Genomic DNA, 16,057 nt, shown 5'->3' on the forward strand with positions numbered 1-16,057 from the left:
TTCCACAGGCACAGCCACGAGCACATGGACTAAATACAGAGCCACAGAAGAGGCCGGAGAAGCAAACATGCACGGATAAATAAACACAGCCAGAAGGCTACGACACACTCGACGTACCGTTAACTCCGAACCTTTACTGAGACTACCCAGTGGCAAGGTTTTATCACAAAAAATTTCTTTCAATCTCTTTTTCAACAGAATGGGCAGCCTCTGAGAGGAGTGGACAGTGTATTTATTTTTCCNGCTGGTTGTGGATCTGGGGTAGAACCATCCACAGGGTGGGGGCAGGCCCCATCGGTGTGCACGGTCATGGGGCCGCACTCCCAGGGCCTGCTGGAGTCATGCGAGGCCCACAAGCCCTGGCAGACGCCTGGTGAGGGGAGGCTGGGAGGCAGCGGGGCAGGCGGGGGGCCAGGACGGGGCCAAGCAGCATGCTAGCGGGGTGCATGCTCTCTCAGGGACCCCCACCGTGGGGCCAAGGCTACACGGGTTCTCTCGACAGCCAAGGACACGGGGATGCTCCCGGGTAAGTGGTCTCTCCCTTCCCTGAATGGGTCGTTTCTAGAAAAGCCAAGGCTGATAACACAAAGCTAGCCATAAAGTCTGCCAAGCACAGCTAAAATACAGAATACTCAATGTGGTGAAAATACTTACCATGCTTGTTACCTGGATACAACAATAAACAATTTGTTAAAAGAATGGCGTACAAAGTCAGGTATTTTTCTTCTTCACTTAAAAAAAATATATATATATACTTCTACAAACACATAATATTGGGGACAATAAAATGCATAGGAGCATGGGTCTTTTTTCCACATTTTAGGAGGGATGTCTGACCCCGATAACTAGAAGGGCGAGAACCAACAATTCCAACATTTTGAAAACTACTCCCAACCCCCTTCGAGCTGGTTCTGTGGCTTCCCCAGTACAGACGGAGAAATGTCAGGCAGGTCCTGACGGTACGGGTTTCCTGCTGGGGAAGCACGTCAAGGTTCCTGGCCGCTGAGAGAAGGTCCATCCAACTTAGACCAGGCCCAGGCTCCATAAGAGCAGGAACAGAATGGGGACAGCAAAGTAAAGACAGCACCCACCACGGCTGCGGGTCAGAGTCAGACAGTGAGTGAAGGTCAAAGAGGAACGTCAGGCTGAAACAGCCCAGAGTTGGCTTCGAGGTTTACAGATTTCCCCAAAGGTGATGAAGAAGCATGCTGAGGTGCCAAAGGCAAGGTCAAATGGAGAAAATGAAACATCAACAAACAAACAGCAGAAACAAGAAGCGCCCCCAAAGCCTACAAAATAAGTACTAGGGGCTTCTAAGAAAGATCAAATTAGGTGCTCCCAAGGTACAGACAGACACCACTTGGCCCCAAAATTGTGAATTTTCAAAAAGTTTACACTGTCCCTTGAAAAAGAGGGACCTGGCACTGGCATAAAGTTTGACATTGTTTACATTTCTCTGGCTCTCAAGTGAAAAAGGAGGGAGCCTCGTGCCACAGCTTCTTGGTGGCACAGTCATTCTGGTCATCTTAAAGGGCACGTGCTGTAGCTGAATGATACCACTAGGGCCCAGGAAGCCTGTAGGATTGCTCATCCCCAGTGGAATGGCTCCGAGGGACTAGAGTGGCGCTTTGCTGCCTCTGGTCAGAGGACGTTCTTTGAGCTGAGCCTCCATTTGCTCATCTGCTGAATGCTCTACCTAAAGCTTTCTGTCAACATTTCGTTCGTTCGTTCATTCATTCCTTCCTCCCTCCCTTTCTTTTAAAAATCTGAAACATATCAGATACTGAGATGCCCAAAGAGACAAACCGTGATGTTGGTGGAAGAAACTGACGAGGCATATCAGGGCCCTAAACCCAAGCTGAGCCTGACACCTGCAGATCTCAGCTCCAGTCCATCTGTTCCTATCCCTCGCTGGTCCCGTGGCTTCACCTGCCACCTGCCCCCCTCATCATCCCTGCAGAGAGTGATCCACACGTAATGAACAGAAAACCGGCTCCAGCCACACTACTTCCCGTCTCTGTCAGAAGTGCCTTGACATCAATACAAACACATCAGTTTCCTTCTGGGCCCATCACCTTGTACTCGGGCCCGAAGCCACCTGTCCCCTAGTGAGAGGTTATGAAAGGATTCAAGGTGATTTCTGAACAAGTAATGCCACAGGCATAACCACAGGGGCTTTCCACCCCGAGGAACAAGCCTCACACTTCTCTGGGGCCCAGGCTAGGGGGGCTGGGACAGGGGCAGCCCAGACTTCTTGATGGCCCAGGAGATGAAAATTAGGAGGAATAACTACAAAAAATCTAAGGGTTTGGCTCTATTCCAAAAGCACGTCCTCGGGGCACCTGGGTGGCTCAGTTGGTTAAGCGTCTGACTCCTGATTTTGGCTCAGGTCATGATCTCAGGGTTCCTCTGTTCGAGCTCCACATCAGGCTCTGCGCTGACAGCATGGAGCCAGTTTGGGATTCTCTCTCCCTCTCTCCGCCCCTCCCCATGCGCTCGCTCACTTTCTCTCTCTCTCAAAATAAAAACTTAATTTTTTTTTTTTAAATCAAATGCATGTCATGGGCCTCTCAGATCTGAAAGCCCTGTGTTTATGAAATGCTGGTGATGGGGATGATTTGGCTCACCCAAATACAGTATGTTTGCACACACTCGAGCAGAGTGACTCAAGAATTCAAAGTTCAGGTCCAAATAGAAAGGACTCCCCCACATCTCCAGGGCCCACTTTTATTCCATCAGAAGTGCTGGAGATGTTCTCCTGTGCTATGCCGACTGGAAAGTTCTTCGAGAAGCTCACGAAAGTTTGATGCCTTTTCTTTCTTTTTTAAAGAAAATCAGTCAATGAGGAAAGGAGAAAGGTCACCAGCTTTGCTGTTTACGTCACACAGCTTCAGAACATGGCTGTTTTCTTCCCCTAAAAAAAGGAAGGCTGGACTCTTACTGCCCAGCATCCCAGGTCGTGCCGGGATGGGACACACATTCAAAAGCAGGAGGCAAATCAGTCGTTCCTACTTTCCTGACTGGCTCCGTGCCAGGAAAAGGAGCCTGGAGACCTGGTTCCAAACCTGCCTCAGCCTGACGTTAATGAGTTGCATTACCTTGGGCCAGTCATTGACTGCTTTAATAGTCTTCATCTATGAAATAAAGTATTGGTGGCAATGAGTATGAGATTCCATTTATAAGCAAATACGTCTTAATACATACAGCCAGAAACCACCAGTGAAAAGACAGGAAGATCTTAAAATTTGGGCAGCTCTTGGCCGCCTATCCTAACAGGGAGAGAGCCAAGTGTGGAGAGGGAATTTTATCTCAAGTAGACGGTCTTTCTGCACTTGACCTAGCTATTTGAGAATAGGCAATTTTCTGCAAATGGACTAAAATGTCTATACCTGCGATTTCCTACCTTTTGAAGTGGAGACACTCTACCTACTCATCTAATTTTAGAACATCTCCCCCTTTATCTGATATATATTTGAAAATTAAAAGGATTAATTTTTATTTTTTAGAATCAAAAGCAACCCTGAAGATAATAAGCACGGCAAGCAAGATCTCGAAATCAGAACCGAGTGCCTGCCTGGCTGTAGACCCACTTCATCTGAAATGGGAGTACGGAACGATGCCAAGCTGAGAGATTTCAATGGAAGGACCTCTAAATTGTCATTTTCAGCCTGGAGATACATGCCTGGCTTGGAAGAAATTATAACTCTCAGTGTCAGACCTGAGTAAATTGCTTCTCTGTGTCACTCTGGTCTAATACCCTGGACTTCTGGGCATTCCACTCCATCCTTACCACTCACCTCAGAATAAAGGGGGCAGGGAGGTTGTTGTTAATCCACCCAAATAACTGAGGCTTAAGTAAATTCAAAAATATCAGCTGTATTTGTACAGCCAGAGACTTTTATTCTAAGCTGTTTTCACACCAACGTTTCTGAGACGTGGATGAGATTTACAAAGGATGAACGCACTGTTTTATACTGAAATACTGTTACCCAGTCAATGCCATGGTGCAGTCTATGATATCTTAGGGTACGGGAAATACTCTGAGTGTGTGCACGTCTATATGTGAGCTTGCATGAGCAGGAACACTGTGTCCTAGCAAAAAGCCTGGACAACCTCACAGTGAGTCCCCATTACTGATTTTAAGTCCCTCCATCCCTAAGATCATGAAGAATGAGGCCACAAAAAGCTGAATATTTGGGGAAAGGGGAACGACAAGGCAAATCTCCCTTTTCCAACTGAATCCTAACCCAAGCCCGTGGTATGAAATGTACAAAATGCTTACGGGGCAGGAAATATGGGGGCTTTAAGGACAAATGGGCCATCTGACCACAGAATGAGGGCAGACACAGTGCTGTGCCGTGGAAGGCAAGTCTCAGAACCCACTCGACTTTCTGCCTTGTCCTATTTCTGGCCTGCCATTCTGTCCACGGCCTTCCCCGCCTCAGCCACACGGGGTCCAGCAGGCTGTGTCACGCATAAACTCCTCGGCCTGAAGCCTTTCAAACTGTTACTGCCACTTAGTAAACAGGCTTTCATACTGCATGAAGCACAGCCGGGCTGCTGCTATCCCTCTGGGCTCTGCAGACCGCCTCCTGGTTACGGTTTAAATGTGTACCAGGTCTGGAAGGGGTCTGCGTTGTAATATATGTGACAGGAAGGCGGACAGTGTCACAAACGCACGTGGCTAAAGCAGTGTGCTCAAGAGACTCCAGGACATTCGATGAATCCGTCTGCAGACAGTATGGGAGTCTTATTCCCACTTTCCTCGGCTTTTGATTATTCTGAGGAATCAATTCTCTCATCATTGTCCAGCACTCACCATCAACAACGTGAAAGACAATATCAAGTCCACAAGCTTGCAAGTATAATACTATAGCTGTTATATATGGCATTTTAATGAACAGCATGCTAAGTCCATATACTCCAGTGTGTTCAGGGGCCATCAATTTAAAACTTAAAGACTCCAATCCACTTGATAAGTACGGAAGTCCACCTATCATCCGGAAAAATATCCAACGTCGAAAAAAGACCATGGACTCAAAAACTCTGGATGGCTTTTAAATGTTTTTCCCCAGTACACTTTCCCCACCAATACAAAAATACAGCACAGGAGAAGAAAGATAGCGATGTGCTTGTAAAATCGCTTTTTTTTTTCTTCCCCAGGAAAACACAAAACACAGGATACTCTCTTAAAATGTCATTCTGCAGACACTGCTTTCACCTTGCAGTATGTGGATTCCCATGACCTCTGTGATTATTAGCGCTAGCCCCTGAGCAGATACAACATCGCAAAACTCTAGGATGGTTTGGGAGAAAAGATGGAGGGCACTTGAATTTTTCTAGCCATGATCTCTAACTTACTTATTATTAGAGAAAGCAGGAGTAAATACAAAAAGGGGCTATTCTGGTCAGGCAACAGCTAACGCCGAGGAGGGAAGGCACATTCATACTCCTCCTGACTTGCCGTGTAATGAGTAGCAATTAATTCACCGTATTGTATTTCCAAATGCCAAAGACTCCATTCACATCAAAGAACAAATATTCAAGGCTTTTTTTTTTTACCATTGTTCATTTTTAAATGTGCTAAGCTATATTTAGTATTTTAGAATTGTCCATAGTGTTTCCCTTAATTTTGATGTGGGGCTTAGCGTCCTAAAAGATTGTAGATGAGGATCCAGGTGATGGGTGTAACTGACAACACTGCCAGGAAACCGGTCACTGAGGTCACTCCCAGCTAGGTGCTGGGGAGGAGGCACCCTTCTGACCACAGCCCCCTCTCCCCTGGGAGGTGACAGCAAGAGGCAGGAAGTAAATCTCCCCAGAGGAGCCAGAGGGACCCACGCAGGCAGCAGGCTCTAGTTTGGCTCCAGATGGAGTACCGGCTTCCACCAGTCTTCTGCTGTTCAATTCAAGTATACAGAAGCACCTGGCGGGGCTGAGTCGGTTGAGCATCCGACTTCAGCTCAGGTCATGACCTCATAGTCCGTGGGTTCAAGCCCCGTATCAGGCTCTGTGCTGACAGCTCAGAGCCTTGGAGCCTGTTTCGGATTGGTGTCTCCCTCTCTCTCTCTCTGCTCCTCCCCGAGATACTCTGTCTCTCTCTCAAAATAAACAAACATTTAAAAACTTTTTAAATTAAATAATTCACACATACAGACACGATGAAGAAGGAGACGATGTGAAAGCATCTTGAGTCAGGGAAATGAGCCCCCGTCCTTGCCAGCATTCTTTGGGGGAGGGCAGCAAGACATCATGCCAAGAGTTTGGTGCCAGAGAGTCCTGGGATCAAATTCCGACTTGGGCCCCTGGATAATAAATCACCTGGCCCTTCAGCATCTGCTTCCTCATTTGCAAAGGAGAACTCCGGCCTTCTTGGGAAGTTGCATTGGGGTTGGGAATTGCATTAAGCACTCCCCAGGGTGCCCGCAGCCTTGCCATTCAGTGAACTTGCAGCCTAGGGGCTGCATGTGACCCGAGATGCTTAGGAGGCCTGGATCCCCACTACAAGACACTTTTCAGCTCTATGGTAGCCTAGGGCACTGCAGACACTGGAGGCTGGTTTACAATGGGATTTCTCTAGAAAGGGATAAAAATGAATGAGGGTGTTTCTGTTGCCCTTACGAAGAACACCCAGCCCTGGCTCGGTTCGTGCAGAAATGTAAATGCGGTCAGTCCTCTGTTTACACTGGGAGCTCCGCATCACCACAGGGTTGATAAGAGGTTCGAATTCCAACGGACCTGAGCATGTGAAGTACCTGGTCTCCAATCTTAGCTGGAACTCAGTTAAAAACAAGGCACTGAAAATACCACTGGGGAGAGAGGGTGCATGCTGTGAATGCAGAAGAACCCCCCCGGAGAATCGGAAGGTGTCAGCGGAGGGGGTGTGTCACTTCCCACATCCTGCGGCCAGGCCACTACCTCGGCGCTGGTGCGGCGGTTTCAGGCTCCCGTGTGTACCGCGGGCAGCCAGCGCCTGAAGGAGCAGGGTGGCTCAGCGGGCCATGGGGAGCGCCGCGGGTGAGGTGAGGCGTGTCTCCCCCGTGGACAGGCCCGCTCGTGGCTGGCATCGGTGGTGACGGAACCCGGAGGCAGCCGGGTGGACTGCGGCAACACCCCCAGCCAAGTTCCTGAACTCTTCACGCGGATTAAATCAACCCTTTGCACTTCAAGCTCTCTGCTTATTGGAAGGTGCAGCAGGTTGGAGAGCATGGCCTGTTCAGAAATCAAATCACCAAAGGCCGCCATGGTGAGAATGAAGAAAACGGCTCCGGGAAGCACGTGGCTTGTAAATTAGTCACCAACGACTGGACACAATCAGACACTCTCAGGCCCTTTTCCGCTTTCCTGGCATGACACGATGCCNGCGCCCCTTCTTGTTTTTATTTTTAAAAATGTTTTATTTATTTCTGAGAGAGGGAGAGAGGGGGGCAGCATGAGCAGGGGAGGGTCAGAGAGAGGAGGAGATACAGAATTTGAAACAGGCTCCAGGCTCTGAACTGGCAGTCAGCACAGAGCCCGATGTGGGGCTCGAACCCAAGAACCGTGAGATCATGACCTGAGCCGAAGTCGGACGCTTAACTGACTAAGCCACCCAGGCACCCCAAGTAGTGGCTTTTCTGCAGTGCGGGTCCGGAGCTGGACGCGAACACATCCACCACCTGAGGTGCAGTCCTGCTCAGGTCAGGGCAGAATGAAGGTCTCCTTCCCCCATGAGGACTGTCTGGAGTTGTGCACTCCAGGCTGCAAGAGGCCCCGTCACCTTCTCAGGAAGATGACGACGGTCCACAGCGCGTGGGTAGCCTGCAGAATGCCTATCTGCTGCCGTCAGGAAGGGGAGGCCTCTGGGCAGGGACTGGACAAACCCAGAGGCAGGGACTCAGAGGAGGAAACTCTGAGGAGGAGCCCCAAGTAGCAAGGAAAGACTGCTTCGTGTGTGGACAATACTTCTGCCTTCTTTCTACAGCCTGGGATAATAAATCCCAGGGGAGATGCACGACAAGAAAGGAACCTGCTCTGGGTGACAGTGCAGATGCAGCTGGTGACACAAGGTCCAAGGGAGCAAAGTCCGCATCCTTGGAATTGCTAACCGCACGTTCCGCTGACCCAAGGGTCCCCCGTACGCGGCACCTGCGTGGCTCCGTCTTCTACCTTGTAACGCCAATCAAGCCTGGTCACAAAGCCGTGTGTCACCGAAAACCAACCGAGAGTCCGTTTGAGTAGTGGGTTCAGAACGATTTTGTCTGGGCAGCGACCACAACATGGCATGCCCAGGGCTGAGGAAGGATTCCCTCAAAGCTAATAGGCTCTGTTTTAGACCCGCAGTTAGGGCTCTGATATGTCTCTTAGGACGCGTTAGCCCTAGAAGATTAAGTCAGAAAATAAAACACTACGAAGTGTATGTTTAACGTCCAAAATTCTGGCACTCTGGCCACAAATGCCTTGCGTTTCCTTATCCATTTTAGCAGGCTCTTGAATCTCCACGACACTCTGCCAACCCCTTCACCCCTTCTTCCTACCGACGTGGCTTCTCTGCTCCTGGTTCTTCACCTCCTCACATCACTCCTTGACTACTTCAACCATCCTCTCAATCTGCTTGCTCCCTGCATCCCTCCCTTATGCTCACACTCTGTGTCCCAGGCCATCCCAAATTGTTAACCAAGGTCACCATGGCTGCTATGTACATTATTATTTTTTTAAGTTTATTTATTTTGAGAAAGAGGGTGTGTGTGAGAGTGAGTAGGGGAGGGGCAGAGAGAGAGAGAGAGAGAGAGAGAGAGAGAGAGAGAGAGAGAGAGAGAGAGTCCCAAGCAGGCTCCACGCTGTCAGTGGAGAATCCAATGGAGGGCTTGAACTCAAAAACCGTAAGATCATGACCTGAGCGGAGATCAAGAGTGGGACATTTGACTGAGCCACCCAGATGCCCCTAGGCTGCTATACACAGACAAAAAGTCTCATGTCCTTACCAGTGGCTTTAGTACAAGTTCAGAGTAAATGATGGGTAAAAATCTAGACTCCTTTTAGGACAGGGGCAAAAGGAGAAAATAGTTTGTACTATTTTCACTATTTTCTTAGGAAAATAAATGGCGAGGAAAGATACCATTGCTGGAGGGTGGGGAGAAGATGGAGACTGCCATTGGCTGGAAAGGGGCTTGGTTGGGGAAGGAAATTAGAAAAAAGAATACTGTTTTGCCATTTGATTTCTTACACCAGAAAAAAAAAAAAAACATCATAATGAAAATGATCGTTTCCGGTTGGTAGAAACATAAATATTTTATAGTAACTCTCTGCACTTTTTCACTTCATCCTACTTTAAATTTAGCAGCACAAATCTTATAGTTCATTTCGATGTGTCTCCTCAGTGAACTGCCATTACTTTAAGAGAACCCAACCTTCAATAAGCTGCATGTTCAATGCTGCTAGTGAAAAGTTCCGATGTACACTTTTCAGACTTGGTAAGGAGAGCTCTGCCTTCCTTCTTGCCACCACTCTGAAAATGGTGGGAGAGGCCTTTCCAGCCCAGAGCGCTACCCACAGCCCAGAGATGAACCTCATTCTCTCACAGAGGATCTGGGACCTTTCTGTTGGGCTTGTCCAGTTCCATCCCATGCCTCCAACTTATAGCGTCTTTCATGGTTCCCCAAACACCCTGGTATCTCAGCAGGAACTGTCTGCCTTTCTCAATGCCCAGTTCTAACGCACGCCCTCTACGTGGCTTTCTTTAATTCTCCCACACTCAGAACTGTCCAATCTTTTCACCGCAATGTCTTTGCACGACTCTGTTCAATTTCCACTGCAGAGCCCCTTAGTTGGGAGACAGTCTACTGGAAATCTAGTATTTCCCCAAATGTGGCCAAGCACAACAGAAATATTTAGCGTTTGTCAGGAACAGAGACTCTGCTTATTTGGTGCTCTATGCCTGACATCTACTCGAGGGTCTAGAACACACTGGACTCTCAGTGGAAAGTTGACTGTGCTTTATAAAGTTCCAATCTTCATGGAAATCGCAAATGTTCATGAAAACAAATTTTATTATGAAAGTTAAAGTCCACCCATCCTGGGGTGATCCGGCTCACAGGCAAGCTGAGAACCATGTCTGCATTAGAAGAAGCATAAAGCTGACCTTTGGGGCTTCCCCTATCAGATTTTCAAGAGCAGGGCTTTTGTGGTAAGGATGACTCATCCTTAATTGGGACGGAAGAATGACCACGTTCTGAAGTCTGGTTTCTTCAGAGGAATGTGGCAGAACTGGCCGCCAAATGTGCACTGTCCCTAAAGGCTGCAGGGACAGGTGACAGACAGTCACCTCCTTTTCCCTTTGCCCAAAGCAGTGTAGTTTTCAAACCTTATTCGGTGCAACAGCCCAGGAGGCCATCGCTAAGGATAAAAGGGCGTGAGTTTCAATTCAAACAGTGTTTACACGTTTATATATGAAATGCTTCCACAAAGATTTCAATCTGAAACACAAGTTTGCAGCTTTGGAAAAAAAAAAAAAAAAAAAAAAAAAAAAAAGGCTGGAAAGCCACCAGCCTAAAGAATTCAACCACACCCTTCCCCAGGAAGGAGGGAGGCTTACAGGGAGGAGGGCTGCCATGGAAGGCACGCCTGGCAGTGGCCCCGGGGGTCAGCAAACCACTTTTTCAGACTCCAAGGGAGGCCAGAGAGATGAAGCGTGGCTTCGTTCTCCTTAAGGAGGGACTCTGTCCACCCCAGAGAATACAAATCCTTGACTTCTGAGCATGTGGGAAAATGCCCAGCAGCAGGGCTGAGGCAGGCGGGTCAGGCCCAGGTCCTAAAATGGCCAGTCCTCAGCCATCTCCTCCAGAAGCCTGGCTACATCTTCGCAGGCAAAGCATGGCATCTCTCGTTCAAGTCTAGACCCTTGCTGCCGCCCCCACTGCCCACCCAGAAGCTAACCCTGTTGTCTGGTGGGATGACTCCAACCTTCCGCAGCGAGTCTGTCTCAATAGTGAGTGTGAGAGGCCAAGGCGGTGTGGCCGGCAGCCTGACCCCACAATGAACTCGGTGCTCACCCCTGCCTCCCACAAATGTGCCAGGAGATGCCAAAGCTGAAGTGGAAGGCCCGGATAAGCTGGTGAGATCTGCCTCTCCTGATGAGCCGGCTCCCTGCCCGGTAACGGCTGGTTAGGAAGGCTGAGGAGGGCATCTCTCACATCAAATGCCCCCGGAGGCGAGGGCAGCGACCTGCCCTCAGGCAGGTGACAGTAAGTCTCACTTACTCTTCTCGACTGTCCTAATGCCCTCTGAATGGTGACACAGCATCTCTGCGGTTAGGACCTCACTGCCTTGAACTATGGATGATCACCACAGCGTCAATCACACATGAAGTCCACATTGTGACCAAGGGCTAGAGGTTCACAATTCACCTTGCTTCTAAAGTGTGGGTGCTGAGGAGAGGGCCGGTGGTGAGAAGTGCATGCCCAGCTCTGAGGGACACGAAGGGGTGACACAGCGTGTGCTGGCACAAGACCTTCTGCTCGAAAACACTCTCCCATCTCCACTGGATGAAACCTCTGCCTGGAAGACCAGGGGCATAGGCATCAGAAAGACCTGGGTTCGAATCTTCACAGTGAGGTGTGCTGGGCTTGGTGGCTTTGGGCAAACCAACAGACCTCCTGCTTTCCTAAATGTTATCCCTCAAAATCTGAATAATGGAGCTCACTTTGGAGTGAGCTTATTAAATGAGAGAACACTCCAGAGGCTCTGTACACACTCACTCCGGTCTTTGCATTCCCCAATGGCAGCACCACTGCCCTGCGGCCCATCCCAGGGACGGTCCCTCCACGTTTTCTCTGGGCGCTTTCTGCTAACACTCATCTGACTGTGCCCTCTAGTCCGCGATCCCATGTCCACGGCCAGCTCTGTGAATGGGGGGCTGACTTAACCGTCCACCGTGATGGACGCCATGCCTGGAGTGCTCCATTGGCATTAGCTGATGGGACGAACAAAGGCCTCCCTTTTCCCAAGAATAATGTGGTGGGGAGGTAGGAAAGGAACCGCAAGAAGATGGAGGTGGTTCTTGGAGCTGAACCGCTGAGCCGGTTGCTACCCTACTGCCTCTGTTTCCGCCTCCTCCTTGCGTCTGTCCCAAAGGAGAACGGGCCAGGGCTGAACGGAGGGGGAAAGTCATCTTTTTTATCTTGTAAGAATGAACACAAAGGCAACTGTGTGCTGTGTACACATGTACGTCTAAAGTAACGGTAAACCGTATCCACGGAGGAAGGTTCTTAAAATCCCCAAAGAGAAAAAGAGTACTTCCCACATCCCACTGGGCTCCCTTCTGGACAGGAGAGCTTAATTCATCAAGGACAGGGCTTTAGATCCCAGGCTGCGAGCCCTGGGGAGGGCGCGTAAGGAACCACAAGGATGATACAGAAATAGAGCAATTCATAACATCGCGGATGGAAACACAGAATGGATGTCTGTAAACTTGTTTGTACATCATTAATTCGTTAGCGCAGAGAAACTAGATACAGAGTCAGAACTGGAGCGAACGCTGGGGTAGTTACATCCACATAGAGGGGACGGCGCCTTTGGTTAAAAAGCAGGATCTGTGAAGTTATCTTAATCTTCCAACTGCTCAGCCAGTCAGCTACAAGCCAGCCACCGTCAGCCACACGTGCGAGCGAGCCAGCATGCTGCCCACCGCAGAGGGCCACCGAATGCTCCCGCCTGGTCGCTAGTCCTGCTCCACAGCCAGCCTTGTTTGCATAAATGTAAAAAAAGGTTGGAGGACTTTGGGAAGGATCCCAGTGTTCCCCATTCAGTGCTGGGAAATCGCACTTTGTTCTTTAGGTTTAGAACAAAAACAAATTTAACTAATGTATGGGAAAAAATCAAAATAGAACAACAACAAAAAAAAGGCATGTGGGAAAGGCAACAATATAGGCTTACCGATTAATTTTTATTATCAAGTAAAGCTCTTCTATGCAAACTATGACCCCTTTGCATTTTAAAAATGGGGCATTATGGGGAAAGAAAAAGTCACTTAGGTTTTACTGCAAATTTTGGAAGGGGAGAAAATAGGGAGAACTTGCATTTTAAAAATGCCAATGCCTACATTTTGGCTGTGAAATAGATTTCCAGAGACTAGAAAATGAGACGCATGTAAAAAAAACAAAGTAAACTCAAGTAACAACAAAATTGCAAACACAGGTTTGATTAAGAGCCTTCCCATCTCTAAGATCATTTTTTAAAGGCCTCACCTCAAACTTCCTTTTTAATAACAGAGCTGTATACTTAAAAAACAATACTGAGCCATGTGGAAGAAATCTGGCAGAAAATACTGTCTGTGTTGAAAGAATACTTGAAAAATTACATGAAAAAGACGTTTTTCATAAGTATTCTCTAAAATACACAAAAAGTACAAAAATTAACTTCTAAGTACGTTTTAAAGTGATTTCATGGTAACTATTCTAGAAGGGATTCCTTTTACCTTTATTACTTTTTTTTTTAAATATCATTTCTATGTTAACTTTGTGTCTCTGGACTTCTTTTCCTCTCCAGCCCAGGGCTGTTTGGAGGACATTTGAAGGTTAAAAAAAAAATCATGTTTCTGAGCTGAAAAGTTATCAAGACCAGCTCTCTGCTGCATTTGCATTGTTATTAGGGACACACACACACACACACACACACACACTCACACACACACACACAGAGCTTAATGTGAGGCTAGTACAGAAACAGAGATTAGAGACAAAGAAATGTAAACAGCTCTCACATGCAAGGAAACTAGGTTACGAGAATCCCAGCACCAGGCATTCACCAGTCACCATGGAAAACAGGAAGTGAGATGCATAGCAACCGCAAGCCAAAAAGCAGGAAAGCGCATACCTTTAGCTTGGAATGAAAATCACGAGATTTCCTTCTGGCAAGAACCTGAATGTGACTAGACACCTGCAGGGTAGGGGAAGGGAGGAAAACAAAGGAAAAGCCTGTAACCATGGAGATGAAAAGCCCCCTACAACTGGGCAAGCCAGACGTACCTTAATGGCGGCTTGAATTTCTCGAACTTTCTTTCTTGCTAAGACCTGTATATGACTAGACACCTACATTGTTCGGGTTTATGAGGGGAAACAAAACAAAACAAAACAAAACAAAAAAAAAAAGGAAATCAAATATAAAATCGCTACTCTTTGGGAGGGTTTTGGGGTGGGGGGAGGTGGGGGGAGGTTATTTGCATCTCAACAAAGCTCTGCAGTTAGGAAATACACAGTCCCAGCCAAACACCAAGCCCCCAGCACTGCTCTAAGCTTTTCAGACTGGGTCATCGCTGCAGTGACTTGATTCAGGATGAAAGTTAGGCTGCGTTTAGTTTTCTCACCAGGGAGAATCACGGGCACGGGATGAGAGGGGAGAGTGGAGTTGTTTTCTTGATGAAATTTAAAAGGTGGGGCTAGAGGTAAATGAAAATATTTATAGCTTCTCAGTATCAGGAGGGAAAATCCCTCCTTCTCAATTTAGAAGGGACCATCCATAAATTAGCACATTCTGTGGAATCAAAAAGCCGAGGCTGTCGGTTATATTCCGATCTCATTAAGAGCTCTGGATTCTGTAGCAAATATTAAGATAATACTGACATGTAAATTAGATCTCAAAGAGAAACGGACAGACCCAGTTAGCAGAGCTTTTTTTTTTTTTTTGCCCTCATAAATATCTTCAATCCTTCCACTCTTTGGGGTACTGACTGGGCGCGAAGTGGATTTGCATATTATTACAAAGCGAAAAGTGTGAATACAGCCAGCCAGCCATCCTGTTGAAAATCTGGGTTGAAAACCACACGATTTGCTGAACAACAAATTCACATTGGAGAGGTATCACCGACTGCTGCCTAAAAACAGCCCCAGGATGCCGGGGTGTTGGAAACCCAGCCAAGCCCGGCTTCAGAAACACAATGAGTCCACTGGGTAAACAAATTTGCATCTCTTTCCATGGGACTTGGTTAAATTTAGAAGAGTCCCCGGCGAAGAGGCTGGGCACAGGACTAGGGCTCAGGGACCAGCAGACAGCCCAGGTCCGCTGCTTTCAGTACGTTGGGAATCAGATCTGCCCGTCTCGGAAATTTAGAACCCTCCGTTGAAAAGTTCAGCAACTCAGCCTGAGAGGCAGTTACTGCATTTCAAACGCTGCACTGACTCTAAAAACGGGATTTATGGTAACAAAAGGTCCTTTTATCGTCAGCTTTATCTGAGTCTCAATGATTTTTGTTTTCAATTTGCCTTTTTTTTTTTTTAAAGTACGGAGAAGCAGGAACTCCCCCATCATCATCACCCCTCCATCGGGCTCCTGCTTTTCCTGGTTCTCACCCAAATTTTGATTCTCTGACTTGCCCAGGGCCACCGTCGGGGTGGGGGGAAGCTTCTACCGAACAGACAATGCCCAGCCTCTGAGCGCCGGCAGGAAGCCGCGGCCCGCTGTGCTGAGTCAGCAGTCGGCCTCGGCACATGCAACGTTCCTGGGGAAAGGCCCTCCCCGTCCCGGACACTCATGAAAACAACTCAGCTCTGAGCAGAGACCTGGAGTCTCGCACTCAACGCGACCCACAGTTGGGCTCGCCTTTTGGTCTGAGGATAGTTTTTAAAACCGAGGCCAGAGAGAGCAGCACAGGTCAACGTTAAAAAAATAATCGTGTTGTGTTAACGGCTCACCCATGAGGTTTGTTGGAGGTTTCTCTCCCCCCACCCCAACATTTTCCTTTCTCTTTTTCTTTTTTCCATTTTTAGCTAAGCACAAACTGCTCCTCCGTTCCGGTTCTGAACTGGGTCGGGAGATTTGGGCCGCTTGACATCAGAAGGAACGAGGAGCGAGCTAGAGCCCTGGCAAAGGGCAGAGGAAAATTCCTGACGCTACCCTGCACAAAGGTATTTAAGTTCTAACTTCATTTCAGTCACAGCAGCTACTGACAAGAAGCCACAGCTTAAGGAGCAACAGTTCCCTGGACGCACATCATCAGTATTATATTCAGGCCAATGCTCGTGGCTGCCAGTGTTACTTTCGCAGCGAAATGATGACTAATGCAGAATCGTTCCAGGATTTGACA

The 16,057-nt window shown here is 48.1% G+C and overlaps 1 protein-coding gene across 6 annotated transcripts in view; it reads right to left on the reverse strand.

The window, feature by feature from the left end:
- Positions 1-16,057, reverse strand: part of TEAD1 (TEA domain transcription factor 1) — a 184,990-nt gene that overhangs the window by 59,515 nt on the left and 109,418 nt on the right. For 2 of the 6 annotated variants that reach the window (XM_077761184.1, XM_077761182.1), the window contains exons 3-4: positions 14,004-14,066; positions 13,852-13,914 (exon numbers count right to left, since the gene is read on the reverse strand). In XM_077761184.1, coding sequence (XP_077617310.1) covers positions 13,852-13,914; positions 14,004-14,066 — 126 coding nt within the window. Of the gene's footprint in view, positions 1-654; positions 662-13,851; positions 13,915-14,003; positions 14,067-16,057 lie in introns of those variants that run through there. The other 4 variants (XM_077761185.1, XM_077761181.1, XM_077761180.1 and 1 more) reach the window with 3 other exon arrangements.

The sequence above is a fragment of the Crocuta crocuta genome, unplaced genomic scaffold (assembly GCF_008692635.1).
Source record: "Crocuta crocuta isolate KB4526 unplaced genomic scaffold, BGI_CrCroc_1.0 scaffold233, whole genome shotgun sequence".
Taxonomy (NCBI): domain Eukaryota; kingdom Metazoa; phylum Chordata; class Mammalia; order Carnivora; family Hyaenidae; genus Crocuta; species Crocuta crocuta.